This window comes from Gigantopelta aegis, chromosome 3, assembly GCF_016097555.1.
Source record: "Gigantopelta aegis isolate Gae_Host chromosome 3, Gae_host_genome, whole genome shotgun sequence".
Lineage (NCBI taxonomy): Eukaryota > Metazoa > Mollusca > Gastropoda > Neomphalida > Peltospiridae > Gigantopelta > Gigantopelta aegis.
Genome location: NC_054701.1, coordinates 50,022,377 through 50,041,642, shown reverse-complemented (window position 1 = coordinate 50,041,642; position 19,266 = coordinate 50,022,377). Strand labels below are relative to the sequence as shown.

General features: G+C 40.1%; 1 protein-coding gene across 1 annotated transcript in view; it reads right to left on the bottom strand.

Annotated features, from left to right (window-relative positions):
* The window catches only part of LOC121368172 (protein MON2 homolog), a 488,300-nt gene that overhangs the window by 33,479 nt on the left and 435,555 nt on the right, over window positions 1-19,266 (bottom strand). Inside the window, exons 21-27 of the mRNA XM_041492790.1 lie at window positions 13,608-13,783; window positions 12,392-12,554; window positions 9,764-10,024; window positions 8,171-8,369; window positions 3,656-4,278; window positions 3,030-3,173; window positions 2,203-2,331 (exon numbers count right to left, since the gene is read on the bottom strand). Coding sequence (XP_041348724.1) covers window positions 2,203-2,331; window positions 3,030-3,173; window positions 3,656-4,278; window positions 8,171-8,369; window positions 9,764-10,024; window positions 12,392-12,554; window positions 13,608-13,783 — 1,695 coding nt within the window. The remainder of the gene's footprint in view (window positions 1-2,202; window positions 2,332-3,029; window positions 3,174-3,655; window positions 4,279-8,170; window positions 8,370-9,763; window positions 10,025-12,391; window positions 12,555-13,607; window positions 13,784-19,266) is intronic.

Sequence of the window (19,266 nt, the reverse complement as noted above, 5' to 3'; positions counted from 1 at the left end):
GTTATGTAACAATGACTAAAATGAATAGATTTAAGCATGTAATAATTTTTGTGTGTGTGAACATGTGTGTGTGTGTGTGTGTGTCTGTACATGTAAGTTATCCCACTTTATTTTTGATTTTTAAAAAAAATAGAAGACAAAAAAGCATACATTTTTGTATCAGTTACCCAGTATTACAATTATTTATTAATAAAAGAAGCCTGTACTGAAGTCAAACCTGCAAAAAATATGTTATTTATTGTGTTACCTACATGTATAGGTGTGTTTTAATATAATTATATACATGTATAACTGTGGCCTGTAGTCTTGTCCAAAGTTTATTGAACATGCAGAAAATAAAGCCACTTGCTGTACACTGGTAAGTGAAAAAACATAACCAAACTTGACAATTTAACCATTATAAATTTACATTCATAAATTATATGTAACAAGTACACATTTTCCTGTTCAACCTGAAATTGAATTAGACAAGGAAAAATGGCAACGTCAGTTGCCTACATTTGAAATGCACTAGAAACATTCACTGGCAATACAGTTTACAATGTCTCCAGGAAAAAACCTATACAGTAAAGTACTCTTATAATGCCCCGGAAGGGACCATGATAGTTTGTTATAGCAGTAGTCCATTGTACACATTTGCATAATTTAGTTATTGTATAGGGAGATAAAACAGGGCTTTACGATCAGTTCATTCTGTGCAGTAGTTCGTTCAAAGCATGTTCATTATAAGTGTACTTTACTGTATTCACTAACAACAAAGCAAAGTAATCTTCAAGCTGCACCGAGACATAAACATAATTATTTTTAAATGCTGGTAACATTACTGTTTTGTCTAGGAAAGATGAATTCAGTATTTAACAATAAACATGGTAGGAGTGCAATTCTGCAGAGGCTGTTTTATCAGACTCATTCATTCGGTTGATATTTCAAAGTTTACTTTATATTCATGAAAATTCCTTATTATATTTAGAGCACATTTGCAGAGTTTGGCAGTGAAACTGGTAATGGATCATGTACATAATCTACACGAGTTACCTGAACTCAGTGTCTACCTGCCTTAATTAAGTTAAAGTTTGTTTTGTTTAACAACACCACTAGAGTACATTAATTAATTAATCAATGGCTATTGGATGTACAACATTTGGTAATTTTGACATATAGTCTTAAAGAGAAAACCCGAAAACAAATTTCATTAGTGGCAATGGATCTTTTATATGCATCATCCCACAGACAGGATAGCACATACCATGGCCTCTGATATACCAGTCATGGTGCACTGGCTGGAACAAGAAATAATGCAATGGCACCACAGACGGGGATTGATCCCAAACCAACCGTTCATCAGGCTCCTTAATTAAGAGACCCTTGCTATTCATTATCGTCATTTAATTGTAGACTTATAGCCAATTAAGGTTCAAGCATGCTGTCCTGACACTAATCTCTGCTCTCTAGGACAGGGGTTAATGGTTAGCTGTTAGTGTTCCATTAGAGAGGTGATGATAGAGTGCCCCTAACACTCCACACTGAGCTGTGAAGAGTTTCCTCTGTATACTGAGATATGAAACCAGCATCTAACAGACTTCAGCTGTAAAGGGGTTGGGATGGGTGGGGGTACCCACTCTCGGTGAGTTTTAATGACTCAGCAAGGAGGTGAATGGAAAGATCACTACATCAAATTTTCTCACACTGACTGCTACCCATTAAACAAACAGTTCACATATCTGAGGCGTGTGCCTAGGAGAGCATGCATGGATGTTAATTTGATATAAACAAGAAATTCAATGACTATAGCTTTAACTATACAGTTGAATCCCATTGGCTCGAACCCCATTGGTGCTCGAGAAAGTATTCTACCCATTGGGTAGTTCGACCTAACCATTCAGTCAACATCGTGTTTGTGTAACTCGGGACTAAGTATCGTGTTTGTGTAACTCGGGACTAAGTATCATGTTTGTGTAACTCGGAACTAAGTATCGTGTTTGTGTAACTCGGGACTAAGTTTTTGGTTCGAGCATTGTGGTGTATTCGACCCTTGGGAATGAATGAATGTTTAACGACACCCCAGCACAAAAAATACATCAGCTATTGGGTGTCAAACTATGGTAAATATAAAAATGAGTCGACCCATGGGAGTTTGATCCAACAAGATTCTACTACATTTACAACTTGTAAACTGGGATGTGTACAAGGACAGTTTCAAACCTTGATGATCTTCTGCAGGACATGGTTACTGATGACTGCGGGGTGGTCGGCATGCGACACATACAGATCCACAACTATCTCAACGGCTCTCTCAGAAAACGGCACAAAATTCATCGTCACCCAATCAACCTGTTCACAAAGATAAAAAACAATGTAACAAATATATTAGACTAAAACATTAACTTGCAAAAAGTTAAAACAACACCACAAGAGAACATTGATGTATTAATCATCAGCTATTGAATGACAAACATTTGGTAATTTTGACATAAAGTCTAGGAGAGGAAACCTGCTACATTTTTTCATTAGTAGCAAGGGATCTTTTATATGCACCATCTCACAGACAGGATAACTATACCAAGGCCTTTGGTGCAAGTCGTGGTGCACTGGCTAGAACGAGAAATAGCCCAATACACCCACTGACGGGGATTGATCCCAGACTGATTGCGCATCAACCGATCGCTTCACCAATGGGCTACAATGGGTTAATGGTTAAATGTCAGTGATAAATTGAGAGAGTAGTTAGTGTAGCGTTCTTACACCTATCTACATAAATGTATTGAGATGTTAAACTCGCTCTAGCTGGAAGCCGGTACTGAGATGCAAACCTAGTACCTAACAGTATGATTGCTTATTAACCACCTAACACAGACGCTTGTGTTTTATTAAATAAAAAAGATGTCTTTAAAACCTTTCAATATTTAATAAACAAGTACACGTCGTTACCAAGCTGAAACTCACAAGGAGTTTGAAAAGGCTGTGTCTTCACCCATCTGAAGATGAGCTCAAATGTAAATCAAGTAAAAGAAAATTAAAAAAACAGATACCTGTGGACCTCTAACCGATCCAAAATTCTTGGTTTCCAGATGTCCGTACTTGGGAGCCTTGATACCAAACTCCACGTAGGTTAGCAGTAGAGTGAAGATGTCTGGTAACATGGCCTGCATCGACTCAGATCCAGATGTCACAGTCTGGATACACAGCAAGTTATAGAGATGGCAGTTTTAAAATTAAAAATATATAGTGAAACTGGTATTACAACCATCCACGCGACTTATTAAAATTGGTCTTAACAGTGGGGTGGTCCTAATACTGAATTACCAATATTAATAATGATGATGTTACTAATTGTAAATTGCCTGCCCCCTTCCAGGTTGTATATATCAACATGGTATCAAAATTGGCAAATGATAACAATGTTTATAAAAAAATATTTGAATATTTTAACCTCTTGATTAAATTTTAAAACAGCTTCCTTGTCCTACAGTTATCCACAAAAACTGATTAGGCATACGTTCAGGTATAGTGATAGCAGAAACAGAAGTGTTTCATTGAACAATACTCCTCCAAAAACAATTATGCAATAAATATGTGTTCCATATGTGATATTTTTCACAAGTATAGTGATAGCAGAAACAGAATCGTCTAACTGAACAATACTGCTGGCCCATACCTTGATGAGGACTTGAACGGCTTGTAAGGTTGCTTCTTGCAGCGGTGTGATTGTCACTTCTGGGTAGGTGGGGATGATGAACGGAGACATCTCTCCCTGCACCGGAATCGACAGCGCACTCTTGAGGACGGACGACAGCTTCTGGAGGTCCATCAGCACAAAGCGACACCTGATGTGCTCAAACAAGGCTGGGAACGTCTGCACGAGAGCGGTGAGGAAGTTCTGGGAGGGGACGTACATGTTCTCTGACTTGTCCACCACGTCCGGGGGCTTCGTGGCCATTACACCGATGTTGAGCCACACTTTCCACGCCGAAGTCCACAAACACAGATCTCCTTCTGAGTCAGAGCATGAAGGTGATGATAGTGATGATGGTGATGATGATGATGTCCCTTTATTGGATGTAATGACCTCCCCCGTTCTGCTCATGACTTCCTCCATAGGAGGGGCAATACTTGTCTTCTGGGAGGAGTCCTCCGACCTCTTGGGCAAGTCTTTTGGATCTCGGTTGTGAAGGATTTCCTGAAAGCTCTTGAGGGCCGCGAGCGACACCTCTGCGTTAAGACACAGGGCAGCACATTCAATGTGCTCCAGTAACAGTGACCAGGCCCTGGGGAAATCACCTGAAACAGTAACAAACTTGTACAACATATCAAGACAAAAAAAGTAAAGTTTGTTTTATTTAACGACGCCACTAGAGCACATTGATTTTTTATCTTATCATCGGCTATTGGACGTCAAACATATGGTCATTCTGACACTGTTTTTAGAGGAAACTCGCTGTCGCCACATAGGCTACTCTTTTTACGACAGGCAGCAAGGGATCTTTTATTTGCGCTTCCCACAGGCAGGATAGCACAAACCATGGCCTTTGTTGAACCAGTTATGGATCACTGGTCGGTGCAAGTGGTTTACACCTACCCATTGAGCCTTGCGGAACACTCACTCAGGATTTGGAGTCGGTATCTGGATTAAAAATCCCATGCCTCGACTGGGATTCGAACCCAGTACCTTCCAGCCTGTAGACCGATGGCCTGCCACGGCGCCACCGAGGCCGGTATATCAAGACAAATTCAACTTTCATTAATATCCTACACATATAAACTACACACAGTTAAGTCAAATATAAGCCTTACATCCAGATTCAAGCTTAAACATTATGGAAGTTAAACTTTAGAAAACATTATAGAGAATTATGTATCACCCCTTAGAACATTGTTTACTTAGCAGCTGTTATTATATGGTAACATATGTTTACAAAATAACAGAAAATTCCCAGCTTTACGTTATTTTTTATATGCAATTCCACTCAGACACAACAGTCATGTGAAATAAGTTACTGGTTCCACTGAAGGAAATTAAGTCTTAGAATCATCAATCCTCAGACAGCCTGGTACTATGGTAAAAAAAAAATAAAAACTTGATAGAAATTAAAAAGTAAGTTTGTTTTGTGTATAATGAAAAGGAAACTCGCTACATTTCTCCATTTATAGCAAAGGATCATTTAAATGCACTTTCCAACAGACAGGACAGCACATACCACAGCCTTTAATAGCTTATGGGGCACTACAAGTGAGCACTAAACCGACTAAGCTAAATCCTGCCCCCTTCCATCTTTGACTCGAGCACCTTAGAGAAGCGTTCTAGTGACTGAGCTAGATCCCGCCCCCCCCCCCCCATCTTTGACTCAGGCACCTTAGGGGAGCATTCTACTGACTGAGCTAGATCCCGCCCCCCCCCCCCATTTTTGACTCAAGCACCTTAGAGAAGTGTTCTACTGACAGCTAGATCCCGCCACCCCATCTTTGACTCAAACACCTTAGGGAAGCATTCTACTGACTGAGCTAGATCCTGCCCCCCCCCCCCCCATCTTTGACTCAAGCACCTTAGGGAAGCGTTCTACTGAGCTAGATCCCGCCCCCCCATCTTTGATTCAAGCACCTTAGAGAAGTGTTCTACTGACTGAGCTAGATCCCGCCCCCCCCCCCCCATTTTTGACTCAAGCACCTTAGAGAAGTGTTCTACTGACAGCTAGATCCCGCCACCGCATCTTTGACTCAAGCACCTTAGGGAAGCGTTCTACTGAGCTAGATCCCGCCCCCCCCCCCCCATCTTTGATTCAAGCACCTTAGAGAAGTGTTCTACTGACTGAGCTAGATCCCGCCCCCCAATCTTTGAATCGAGCACCTTAGGGAAGCGTTCTACTGAGCTAGATCCCGCCCCCCCCATCTTTGATTCAAGCACCTTAGAGAAGTGTTCTACTGACTGAGCTAGATCCCGCCCCCCATCTTTGACTCGAGCACCTTAGGGAAGCATTCTACTGACTGAGCTAGATCTCGCCCCCCCCCCCCCCATCTTTGTCTCAAGCACCTTAGGGAAGCGTTCTACTGACTGAGCTAGATCCCGCCCCCCCCCATCTTTGACTCGAGCACCTTAGGGAAGCATTCTACTGACTGAGCTAGATCTCGCCCCCCCCCCCCCATCTTTGACTCAAGCACCTTAGGGAAGCGTTCTACTGACTGAGCTAGATCCCGCCCCCACCATCTTTGACTCGAGCACCTTAGGGAAGTGTTCTGACTGAGCTAGATCCCGCCCCCCCCCCCCCCCATCTTTGACTCAAGCACCTTAGGGAAGCGTTCTACTGACTCAGCTAGATCCTGTCCCCCACCATCTTTGACTCGAGCACCTTAGGGAAGCGTTCTACTGACTGAGCTAGATCCTGTCCCCCACCATCTTTGACTCAAGCACCTTAGGGAAGTGTTCTACTGAGCTAGATCCTCACCCCCCCATCTTTGACTCAAGCACCTTAGGGAAGCGTTCTACTGAGCTAGATCCCGCCCCCCCCCCCCCATCTTTGATTCAAGCACCTTAGAGAAGTGTTCTACTGACTGAGCTAGATCCCGCCCCCCAATCTTTGAATCGAGCACCTTAGGGAAGCGTTCTACTGAGCTAGATCCCCCCCCCATCTTTGATTCAAGCACCTTAGAGAAGTGTTCTACTGACTGAGCTAGATCCCGCCCCCCATCTTTGACTCGAGCACCTTAGGGAAGCATTCTACTGACTGAGCTAGATCTCGCCCCCCCCCCCCCCATCTTTGACTCAAGCACCTTAGGGAAGCGTTCTACTGACTGAGCTAGATCCCGCCCCCCCCCCATCTTTGACTCAAGCACCTTAGGGAAGCGTTCTACTGACTGAGCTAGATCCCGCCCCCACCATCTTTGACTCGAGCATCTTAGGGAAGTGTTCTGACTGAGCTAGATCCCGCCCCCCCATCTTTGACTCAAGCACCTTAGGGAAGCGTTCTACTGACTCAGCTAGATCCTGTCCCCCACCATCTTTGACTCGAGCACCTTAGGGAAGCGTTCTACTGACTGAGCTAGATCCTGTCCCCCACCATCTTTGACTCAAGCACCTTAGGGAAGTGTTCTACTGAGCTAGATCCTCCCCCCCCCATCTTTGACTCAAGCACCTTAGAGAAGTGTTCTACTGACTGAGCTAGATCCCACCCCCCAATCTTTGAATCGAGCACCTTAGGGAAGCGTTCTACTGAGCTAGATCCCGCCCCCCCCCCATCTTTGATTCAAGCACCTTAGGGAAGCGTTCTACTGACTGAGCTAGATCCCGCCCCCACCATCTTTGACTCGAGCACCTTAGGGAAGTGTTCTGACTGAGCTAGATCTCGCCCCCCCCATCTTTGACTCAAGCACCTTAGGGAAGCGTTCTACTGACTCAGCTAGATCCTGTCCCCCACCATCTTTGACTCGAGCACCTTAGGGAAGCATTCTACTGACTGAGCTAGATCTCGCCCCCCCCCCCCATCTTTGACTCAAGCACCTTAGGGAAGCGTTCTACTGACTGAGCTAGATCCCGCCCCCACCATCTTTGACTCGAGCACCTTAGGGAAGTGTTCTGACTGAGCTAGATCCCGCCCCCCCCATCTTTGACTCAAGCACCTTAGGGAAGCGTTCTACTGACTCAGCTAGATCCTGTCCCCCACCATCTTTGACTCGAGCACCTTAGGGAAGCGTTCTACTGACTCAGCTAGATCCTGTCCCCCACCATCTTTGACTCAAGCACCTTAGGGAAGTGTTCTACTGAGCTAGATCCTCCCCCCCCATCTTTGACTCAAGCACCTTAGAGAAGTGTTCTACTGACTGAGCTAGATCCCACCCCCCATCTTTGACTCGAGCACCTTAGGGAAGCATTCCACTGACTGAGCTAGATCTCGCCCCCCCCCCCCCCCCTCCATCTTCGACTCAAGCACCTTAGGGAAGCGTTCTACTGACTCAGCTTGATCCCGCCCCCCACCATCTTTGACTCGAGCGCCTTAGGCAAGTGTTCTAACTGAGCTAGATCCCGCCCCCCCCATCTTTGACTCAAGCACCTTAGGGAAGCGTTCTACTGACTCAGCTAGATCCCGTCCCCCACCATCTTTGACTTGAGCACCTTAGGGAAGCGTTCTACTGACTGAGCTAGATCCCGCCCCTGACAGAACGTTATAGCAATAAGACTGACCGAGCTGCTGTAAGATGCTCTTCTTGGAGTTGAACGTCCGAGCGACCCCAGCCAGCGACAGGACCCTTGTCTCGGCCCACTGTTTCTCGGCGGTGTCGCGTGAGTGGTGGATCAAGATGTTACCAGATGACTGTGAGTCCTTCTGTGTCGAGGCACTGCTGGAGAACTTCTTCACTCGCTCCAGTAACGGGAACAGCACCTGAATACATAGGCCAAACTTAGAAACAATCTAGAGTTATCTGCCCCATCTGTGTAAGGGAGATAAATGTGTAACATCTGGCTGCTCCAGTAACGGGAACAGCACCTGAACACATAGGCCAAACGTAGAAACAACATAGAGTTATCTGCCCCATCTGTGTAAGGGAGATAAATGTGTAACATCTGGCTGCTCCAGTAACAGGAACAGCACCTGAACACATAGGCCAAACTTAGAAACAACCTAGAGTTATCTGCCCCATCTGTGTAAAGGAAATTAATGTGTAACATCTGGCTGCTCAGTATTGTAGTTACTGTACAGCCTCAGTGGTGTCGTGGTTAAGCCATTGGACATAAGGCTGGTAGGTACAGGGTTCACAGCCCGGTACCGGTTCCAACCCATCAACACAAACGATGGATTATTCATGCAAAAGCTGTAATCGCTCGTCAGAAAATCCAAACAAATGTGTATTGGCTAATATCAATGTTTTGGAAAACTGCGTGCAGTGGGAAATCCCTGACCTAGATGTACGTCATATGTGCTTGATGGTAATGTTCTATGAATAGCAAACACGATGGCATTCTAGTACTGTAACATTAACTCTGTGACTGTCAGGGCATGCCAATACATAGCCTCATCTGGCTCACACGAAGGTCCCTGTGCAGCTACCGTTAGATTGATTTACTTTAAAACCCAATTTGCCTGTCACATGAGCACGTACCATGTATTACAAACGTGCCACAATGTTCTTGTTACTATGAATAGCATTTTACAGAATATCTAATTTCCAACGAACTGAAACTGACGTTAATTAAATTTGATTAAATTATATTGATGTTTTAAAAATATTACACTAGTTTAAGCCTAAACTGAAATTGGATAATTATTATTATTATTTTTAACTTCTTCCCTAATAGAGGTTAAAACCGATTTTGACACGGGTCGATTTTCGTGGGTCGGTCGGGTTAGGACAAACTTCATTTTTATTTTCACCTGGCAGCTTTCAAGCTAGTCCTAGCACACAAATAGTATATTTTTGTAGTTATGATAGGAAATTTGATGGAGAAAAGCTACGAAAATGGCTCATTTTAGATTCTCATTTGATTATCGTTGCCCATTATCCTTTTCAACTATTGAAGAAAATTGTTTGTGTGAACACTAAAACCACACAACGACATATTGGTTGTCTAAAAAATTAAAATTTTATGCCCTGAAAAACCAATCAGTTGAATGGATCCACTACAGTGGTTCGATCCTGTGACGCAAGCACTTCAAGCGAGCGCTCAACTGACTAAGTTAAACCCCACACCCCCACCATGATCTCAGTTAAGTGAGCAATGAACCACTCCCGTTACTATTATTCCCCAGCGAGGTCCGACTGTATGAGTGAGACTTGCCTGCCACAAGACGTTCTTCCACGTTTCCTGCTGCAGCAGCGCACCGTGTGCGGAGATGGTGGAGAAGAGCGTCTGGCCGGCACTCTTGCGGACGGCGGGGCGTGGGTCCACACACAGTTCGCCGAGGCGGGTGAAGATGCACATCCACAAAGCGTCAAATGGCTGGACAGTCTCTCCGTCATGGCCGTCACCAGCCTGTCGCTCGTCCAGCTCCTGCTTTATACGCTCGCGGTTCTGGTAGAAGAAGTCGGAAATATTCCACTGAAACAAAAGAAAGAAAGAAATGTTTTATTTAATGACACACTCAACACATTTTGTTTACGATTATATGGCATCAAACATATGGTGAAGGACCACACAGATAATGAGAGAGGAAACCCGCTGTCGCCACTTCATGCGCTACTCTTTTCGATTAGAAGCACGGGATCTTTTATATGCACCATCCCACAGAAAGGGTAGTAAGTACCACGGCCTTTGATATGCCAGTCATGGTGCACTGGCTGGAACGAGAAATATCCCAATGGGCCTACCGACGGAGATCGATCCCAGACCGACTGCGCATCGAGCGAGTACTTTACTACTAGGCTACGTCTTGCCCCTCCAATGAAACAGAGCATGAGGCAAGTGGTTACATTTCATTATGCATCAAGTTAAGTTTTTAGCTAATACATTCATTGTGAATATACTAGTAGTAGGATGGAAGGTAAATAGTTTTCAACTAATAACAGTAAAATTAAGTTTCAGTTAATTGTCAAATATATTTTAAATATCAGATTTTTTTTTTTAGATAAAGGTTAAATATTTTTCTTTGATATTTTACTGGTATTTAAAAAAATACTTTTAAGATGTCAGTTTAATTATTGTGAAAAACATATTAATGTAAAAATATTATGGATTAAAATAAGTTGATTATATCTCATGCATTAGAGCAACAGCGTTTTGGTGCTAATGTTTTCTATTTTAATAAATATAAAATGGATCACATCAATTTACTCTCAATCATCAGGTATGTCTCAATTACCTAAACCTGTTATTACATATGATGGTTAGTACAAATGATGCCTTCATAACAAACACAACTATTTCAATATATGACATTGATTCACGAATGCTCTGTTGGAATATTCAAGTCAGAGTAATTATGCAGATATTTGATTTTAAATATAACAGTTACTCTCTTTTGATTAAATATGTACAAAGAACAATAATTCTACATTGTATTAAAATATAATCGATACTGTTGCATATTTATGTGTTCAATTTAGCTAACAATTTTGATCATTTAGGTCACTTTAAACAAATGCAAAGGGTACATCTCTCAGGATCACATGCCTCCAGACCACCCCCTCGCTTCCCCTCCCCCCCCCCAACACACAAGAAAGGTCTATGTACTTGTTATTCTATAATGCCACATCTCAAAAGATACTTTCATTACCCATATAATCTGTTTATACTAGTATACAATCCAGAGTTTATTACTGCACTTTTCCCCGTTTTTTCAATGTTAAAATAGATCAACAAGTTCGCCTATTGCATAAATAGTCTCACCCGATATTTTTAGAATTTTTATGCTCCCAAATACCACTATAAAAGGCGAAGTGTAATTCGTCGATATTAAAATTGTTATTTGTAGATGAAATGTCACCTGGACATGGGAGTCCATGCAATACTGTTAGATCTACTGGTAGACCCAGTAGAGCTAATTTTAATCAGATTGTATATCAAACATGCTTAAATAACCTTCATTTTATTTGTAAAAAATGAAGACCTACTATATGTTAAAAAGTTCACTGTTGTGCTACCAATGTACTAGTCACACATTATAAGTTTATACCTGTCATTTGGTTACGTACATGTTTAGTACCTGGTATCAATTTCACGCAAAAAGTATATTACAGAAGATGTATTGTGTAAGGACCAATGAAAATGAAATATGCATACTTCAAAGTATATTTGTTGTACTGTTAGTAACAGAATTGTGGTTCAGCAGTAGATTTACATTTACAAGCAAAACTAGGTTTACAGTGTGTTGTAACATTGGTCCCTATTGCACTGTTCAGTACAGAGAAGGCAATTAGATGTTTATTATAAAAAAATATTGTAGCAAAATATTTTTAAAAATGAATTATCTAAAATATTGCTCAATCCAAAAACCCAAGAAGATAATTTTTAAAACGCTTTTAAAAGTAGCCACATGAAGATCCAGTCAAAAGTCAAATGTCAATCCACATTTTATTCTAATACACACTATTTCAGTATTATTATTATCTTTTTCTTTTTACAGCATCAGATCACATTAAATACAAACCCAGACTGGCATTATACATGAATATGAAAGTCTAGAATATGGTGTTTTAAAACCAAAACCAGGATTAATCTATCATTTGACAAATTACTAATATGAAACTGAAATTGAATTTGCCAAACATATATCATTACAAATGCACTAAAAAGCTCATTACAATGTAATTAGCATGACTAGAAATTTTAATTTAATTTTTTTTTAATCATTTGCAAAACTAGGTATGAAAATATGGTAACTGTAACATGGTTGAGAAAAAAATCCATTGCTAACGAGCAAACGTTCTACTTTCAACAGAACAAAATTCACAATTCCGAAGAACATACCAGTAAGCCAATGGCTGTCAAGCTGACATTTAGTTCCTGATTCTGAAGTCCAAATGAGGCTGCTACTTCGACACTGATTTTCAGATAAACACTAGGGATGATGGGAAGGAAGTCAGTGACCACCAACTGTAAGCACTGGAATGCTGTCTGAACCAACTTCTCACTGAAATACAATTATGAAAGCAAATATGTCAGTGAAAAATTTACAAATTTAACAAGCATTCTGAGAGTACTGCTAAAGCAATACCTGTCCCCTACCGGGCCTAACATATTTTCATATTTCCTAAGTTCAAGGGTCACAACTGTCTAAAATGGGTAAATCACCATAAAAGTCAAACTTGATATCTGACAGTACATGATAAAGTTATACACCAAATTTAAGGTCAATGTCTTCATGCATTGCAAAAAACAAGTCCAGAATTTAGTATTTTCATATCTCCTAAGTTCAAAGGCCATAATTCTGTCAAAAATGGGTAAATCACCATAAAAGTCAAACTTGATCTGTAACAGTACATAATAAAGCTATACACAAAATTTCAAGTTAATGTCTTGATGCATTGTAAAAAACAAGTCTGGAAAAGAAATTTTCATATCTCCTAAGTTCAAGGGCTATAACTCCACCATAAAATCAAAATTGCATTTACCTGATACAAGTGTGCAAGTATCAATTTAATTAAATTATTCAAAAATGAAGACACTTTTTAATTGTACACCTTTGTCAAGTAAAGGAATTTAAGCATGACAGATCACTTTGTCTTACATGTAATCCTCAGAATGAATGAAAAGTTAAAGTTTGTTTTGTTTAACAACACATCTGGAGCGAATTGATTTATTAATCATCGGCTATTGGATGTCAAACATTTGGAAATTTTGACTTGTAATCATCAGAGAAAACCTGCTACATGTTTCCTAATGCAGCAAGGGATCTTTTATATGCACTTTACCGCAGACAGGTAAGCACATAGCACAGCCTTTGACCAGTTGTGGTGCACTGGTTGGAATGGAAAAAAACAATGATCCTGCGATACAAGCACCTCAGGCGAGCACTCAACCGACTGAGCTAAATCCCGCCCTCAGTATCAATGATGAATGAACGAACAAACGAACGAATGAACAAATGAACGAACGAACGAACGAACGAACGAACGAACGAACGAACGAAAGAAAGAAAGAAAGAATAAATAATAATAAAAAATAAATAAAAAGAGATGCACACCCTTGGCTGTTATCAACAGCTCCTATGACATCGAGGACTTGCGGCCAGCCATGAGAGAGAGTGTCACCGTTGTTGTGCAGTATGTTCAACACACACTCCAGCTGTTTCTGTCGGATGTCCAGCTGGTGGATGGATGACAACTCATGCAGTGGGGACAACACTGTTGCCTGCAGTTTCTGGAATTAAACACACAAATATTTAATATTAATATTTATCCTATAACTTACCCATGATATCCATGTCATAAACCCATGTGATAATTTACTTTATTAACCCGGTTAATAATGGTATGCAAATTTGCAAGGTCTCTAGGTAATGTGTTGCTGTGTATGGGTCATTTGCTTACAAGCCAACAAGACCCATGTACCTGAGCATAACGTTTTCAAAGATTTGTTTAAAATGCGTGACGTCAAACTAATCTGTGCTAATTGTGATGACGTCATATTATTGATGGCGGCGACTTTAGTACTGTGATTTATTAAAAAATTAATTAAAATGTTATTTTAGAAGTGTTATAGGATAAATAGAATTTGCTACTCATGTTTTTTAATATGTAAAATATCAACCTCGTCTAGTTAATCGGTATTTGTCTCAGCAAAGCCTCGACAAATACCGATTAACATAGACGCGGTTGATATTTTCCATATTAAAATATACTCGTGACGAATCTTCTATATATATATTTTAGATATATGACATTGTAATCATGACACTGAGATACAGACAGCAATAATATCTGAAGACTACAGGTCAGAATCATCAAACGTTTGACGTCCAATAACCGGTGATTAATTAATCAATGTTCTCTAGTGATGATTATTTTTCTGTTTCTGGTGACTGGTATATAAAAAGTGATGGCATTATAAGATATTGTTGTGTTTCTTGTTGGAAAGAGGATACAAAGTAATGGTATCATTGAGGATATCTACATTTTGTCACTAACCTAAGATGACAAGTTCCAGGGACATAACTCTGTCACAAATTAGTAATTCAACATGAAAGTCAAACTTGATCTGTATTAGTACACGATAAAGCTATACACAAATTTTCAGCTAAATATCTCAAGGCATTATGAAAAAAAACACCCGAAAAATATATGTGGGACAGACAGACAGACAAACATACAGACAGACATATAGACAGACAGACAGACAGATGGATGGACGGATGAACAGAGACAGACATATGGATGGACAGAAGGATGGAGATGAAACCTATAGTGTCCTCTGGTTGAACTGGAAGAGGACTAATTGCAAATTAATCTATCATACAAATAGTTGCATACTAAGTACAGTGAGTACAGTACCTAACATGAGAATATGAAAACAAAATGAAACAATGTGTAAACAGTGCTTTTGTCAGAAATTCTGTGTAAAAATAAACAGTAAAAAAAAAATCTGTATCACAGCACCCTCAAACGAGTCAAAGAATTATGGGTACAAAATAGGTATGTGATAACTATCATAACACACACTGAACGTGTTGAGTACCCTCTGCAGATTTCTCAAGACATTTTTTTTAAAACTGGTAAATGAAATTATTTAATTGTAATATTTTATCAGCATGTTGTTGAAGATATAATCTTTATATTTTGAAAAGAAAAGATTTTTTTATTTTTTTATTCACTTTTGATACAACCCCTTTAAAACAAAAATCTCCATTAACTTATTAAGATATGCAACTGTAACAGTAATGTCATTAACAATAGAAATAACAGGTGACAATGAAATATAGGTGGCTATCACCATCTGTTACGAATGTCATGCATATAACCTAAACAAGTTGATTCAATGATATAATTTCATTAGTTGATATTAAAGGTAGTACTAAATCAAATAACTTCCGGCTGGGTCAAAGTTCGAGGTGCACCAAACTTTTGATAGAGAAGTTAACACCACAAGTCCTGTGATTGGTGATAAATGTGAGTGTGTTGGTCATAAAAAAAAATAGTTTCATCTGTTCCAAAAATGTATGCAATCTTATTTCATCTAGTATCACTGTGTCAAGTAGCCTTGTGCTTGAAACATGTATGGGGTACCTGTAAAAAAAAAATGTACTCAAATGTTGTGCAGAACTAGGGTAGTCATAGACGCTACCTGTTATCTCTGAAATGAGCAGCTTGACCCCTAATTGTTTCTGATTCACTTTAAGGGTGAGGGGTGGTAGTATTTATATCCTTGGTGTATGTGTCGATTGTTACGCTGCAGGTAGGAGTTTTAGCCACATATGTTACTATTGTCTATGGGATTTGATTTGGTGGTATACATCCTAAAGGGATTGTCCTGAGGTTGCTGCTATTGTAACATGTTTTCAACTAACAGGCCACTTTTGATGACTACAATTACATACTGAAGATATTTTTCAGTTAATAATATCAGTATCTGTATAAACAAGGTTTTTGTTGTTATTCTGATGTTTGTAGTACCCAAAACCAGGTTTTACCTTTCAATAACTTTGAAATACTTATGAAAGAATATATATCAGAAAAAAACAAAAAACAACTGCTACAAACATCTGAACATGACTGCAAGCACATCAAATATACAGACACTGGTATTCCAAACAGGAAAATCTACTCAATATATAATACTAGTCGCCAAAAAACAAACACATAATTATCAAGAATTCATCAGAATTAAATGTTTCGCTTAGCATAAACAATTTTGTGTACTTCGATGAACATCCAAAGGTACCAGCCATTTTTCAGTTGTGAAAGACAGTCGCACGCCAGTACGTGTTTTGACAGCAATAATATAATGTATAAAGACGTTTTCTTTGTCTTTATTTTGGGTGACTGGCTATAATCTTGAGTTGGACACCAAAACAGTATTCAGTTAAAACATACAAATAAGTCAAGTATGTGTGGAGGGTGGATATCATGGGATGTATGGTCAAGAGAAAAGGAAAAAACCCCGTAAATGTTTTATAACTGGACATAAACTCTTTTTGTCACTTTAAAATTATTTTAATATCTCATCATATGTTTAAAAATTGTAATAAAAGCGAAAGGGAATTGGGACCTGTTCTGGACTACGGACCGGCCTTGGTGGCGTCATGGTTAGGCCATTGGTCTACAGGCTGGTAGGTACTGGGTTCGGATCCCAGTCAAGGCATGGGATTTTTAATCCAGATACCGACTCCAAACCCTGAGTGAGTGCTCCACAAGGCTCAATGGGTAGGTGTAAACCACTTGCACCGACCAGTGATCCATAACTGGTTCAACAAAGACCATGGTTTGTCCTATCCTGCCTGTGGGAAGCGCAAATAAAAGATACCTTGCTGCCTGTCATAAAAGAGTAGCCTATGTGGCGACAGCGGGTTTCCTCTGAAAAACAGTGTCAGAATGACCATATGTTTGAGGTCCAATGTGCTCTAGTGGCGTCGTGAAATAAAACAAACTTTACTTTTTTGTTCTGGGCTACATTCATTCCACAATTTTGCACACATATATCCCAAAACATTCTGAATGATACAACTCATAAACATTATGTACTTACCATTTCACACTTGTAGTGCAAAAATATATGACATTGAATAGTGTATATCTTAGTCTGGTGAAACTTTGGGGGAACATATATATATTGAATGAATATATTTATTTCAAATTACAGTTTAAATCATTATCTGATGCATACACATATACAAAAAGTAAAACCACCTCTTTTTAATATGGCAGTTGTAGTGCACTGACGTGAACGAGAAATAGCTCAATGGGCCCATCGATGGGGATCGATCCTAGACTGACCACACATCCGATGAATGTTTTACTACATGTACTGGGTTACAGCCTGCCCTATACATCAGCAGCATTCCACTATTAGAGTAAACAAGAGTATCTATATTAATGAATATGTTACGGGTATGATTCAATTCTAATTATGTGAAATTTTTGCAATGGGATAGATGAACAGTTTGTTGTGGATTAACCACCATCCCAAGTTGTTCCTACATGTGAGATTTGATGGTCTTCTATGCAAGATATGATCCGGACAAGGATTTACTGTTATGTGCAGTAGACCGTGAAAAGTAGGTCACAGTGACCTAGTAATAGTACGCGGCACACCACCATCCCAAGTTGTTCCTACATGTGAGGTTTGATAGTCCTGTATACATCTGTATGCAAGATATGATCTGGACAAGGATTTACTGTTATGTGCAGAAGACTGAAAAGTAGGTCACAGTGATCTAGTAATAGAACGCGACACACCGCCATCCCAAGTTGTTCCTACATGTGAGGTTTGATGGTCCTGTATGCATCTGTATGCAAGATATGGTCCAGAAAAGGATTTACTGTTTTGTGTAGTAAACCGTGAAAAATAGGTCACAGTGACCTAGTAATAGTACACGACACATCAGCATCCCAAGTTGTCCCTACAAGTGAGTTTTGATGGTCCTGTATGCATCTATATGCAAGATATGGTCCAGACAAAAAAAGTTAACAGACGTACAGATGGACAACGCCATACCATAATACGACCCATAGATGGGCGTATAAAAATAGACCTCTCCAAAACAATGTCATACAAGATGTAAACTAAATAATAAGTACATTTTTGCATATACCTTTGACTGAAATGCCAACATGTACATGTACTTGGTGAATACATATTTAGATTGGCAAAAGAAATTGAAGATTGGCAAATTTTTTGACGAACAAAATTAGCAACCCAGGGCTAACCCTGCAACATGTTATTGAGTTATTTTAATTAGGTTTTTATGTGTGCTTATAGCCAACTAATTAAGATTCAATTGTACTGTTTTAGGGCTGGCTGTCCAAGAAATGGGTTAATAGTTGTTAGAGAGAGAGAGAGAGAGAGAGAGAGAGAGAGAGAGAGAGAGAGAGAGAGAGAGAGAGAGAGAGAGAGAGAGAGAGAGAGAGAGAGAGAGAGAGAAGTTTGTGTAGTGGTGTTAAACCTCCCCATTGAATATTTACTTTGGATGGAAGCATGCAGTCAAAACTCATTCTGGGTGTGACCAGTCAAAACTAGGTGTGTGCAGTTAAAACACTCTGGATGTTACCAGTACTTAAACTCACTCTGGATGTGAGTAGTTAAAAATCATTTTGTGTGTGAGCAGTTGAAACTCACTCTGGGTGAGAGCAGTTAAAACTCACTCTGGGTGAGAGCAGTTAAAACTCACTCTGGGTGGGAACAGTTAAAACTCACTCTGGGTGAGAGCAGTTGAAACTCACTCTGGGTGAGAGCAGTTGAAACTCACTCTGGGTGAGAGCAGTTAAAACTCACTCTGGGTGAGAGCAGTTAAAACTCACTCTGGGTGGGAACAGTTAAAACTCACTCTGGGTGAGAGCAGTTGAAACTCACTCTGGGTGAGAGCAGTTGAAACTCACTCTGGGTGAGAGCAGTTAAAACTCACTCTGGGTGGGAACAGTTAAAACTCACTTTGGGTGGGAACAGTTAAAACTCACCCTGGATGTGAGCAGTTAAAACTCACTCTGGGTGAGAGCAGTTAAAACTCACTCTGGGTGAGAGCAGTTAAAACTCATTCTGGGTGGGAACAGTTAAAACTCACTCTGGGTGAGAGCAGTTGAAACTCACTCTGGGTGAGAGCAGTTAAAACTCACTCTGGGTGAGAGCAGTTAAAACTCACTCTGGGTGGGAACAGTTAAAACTCACTTTGGGTGGGAACAGATAAAACTCAC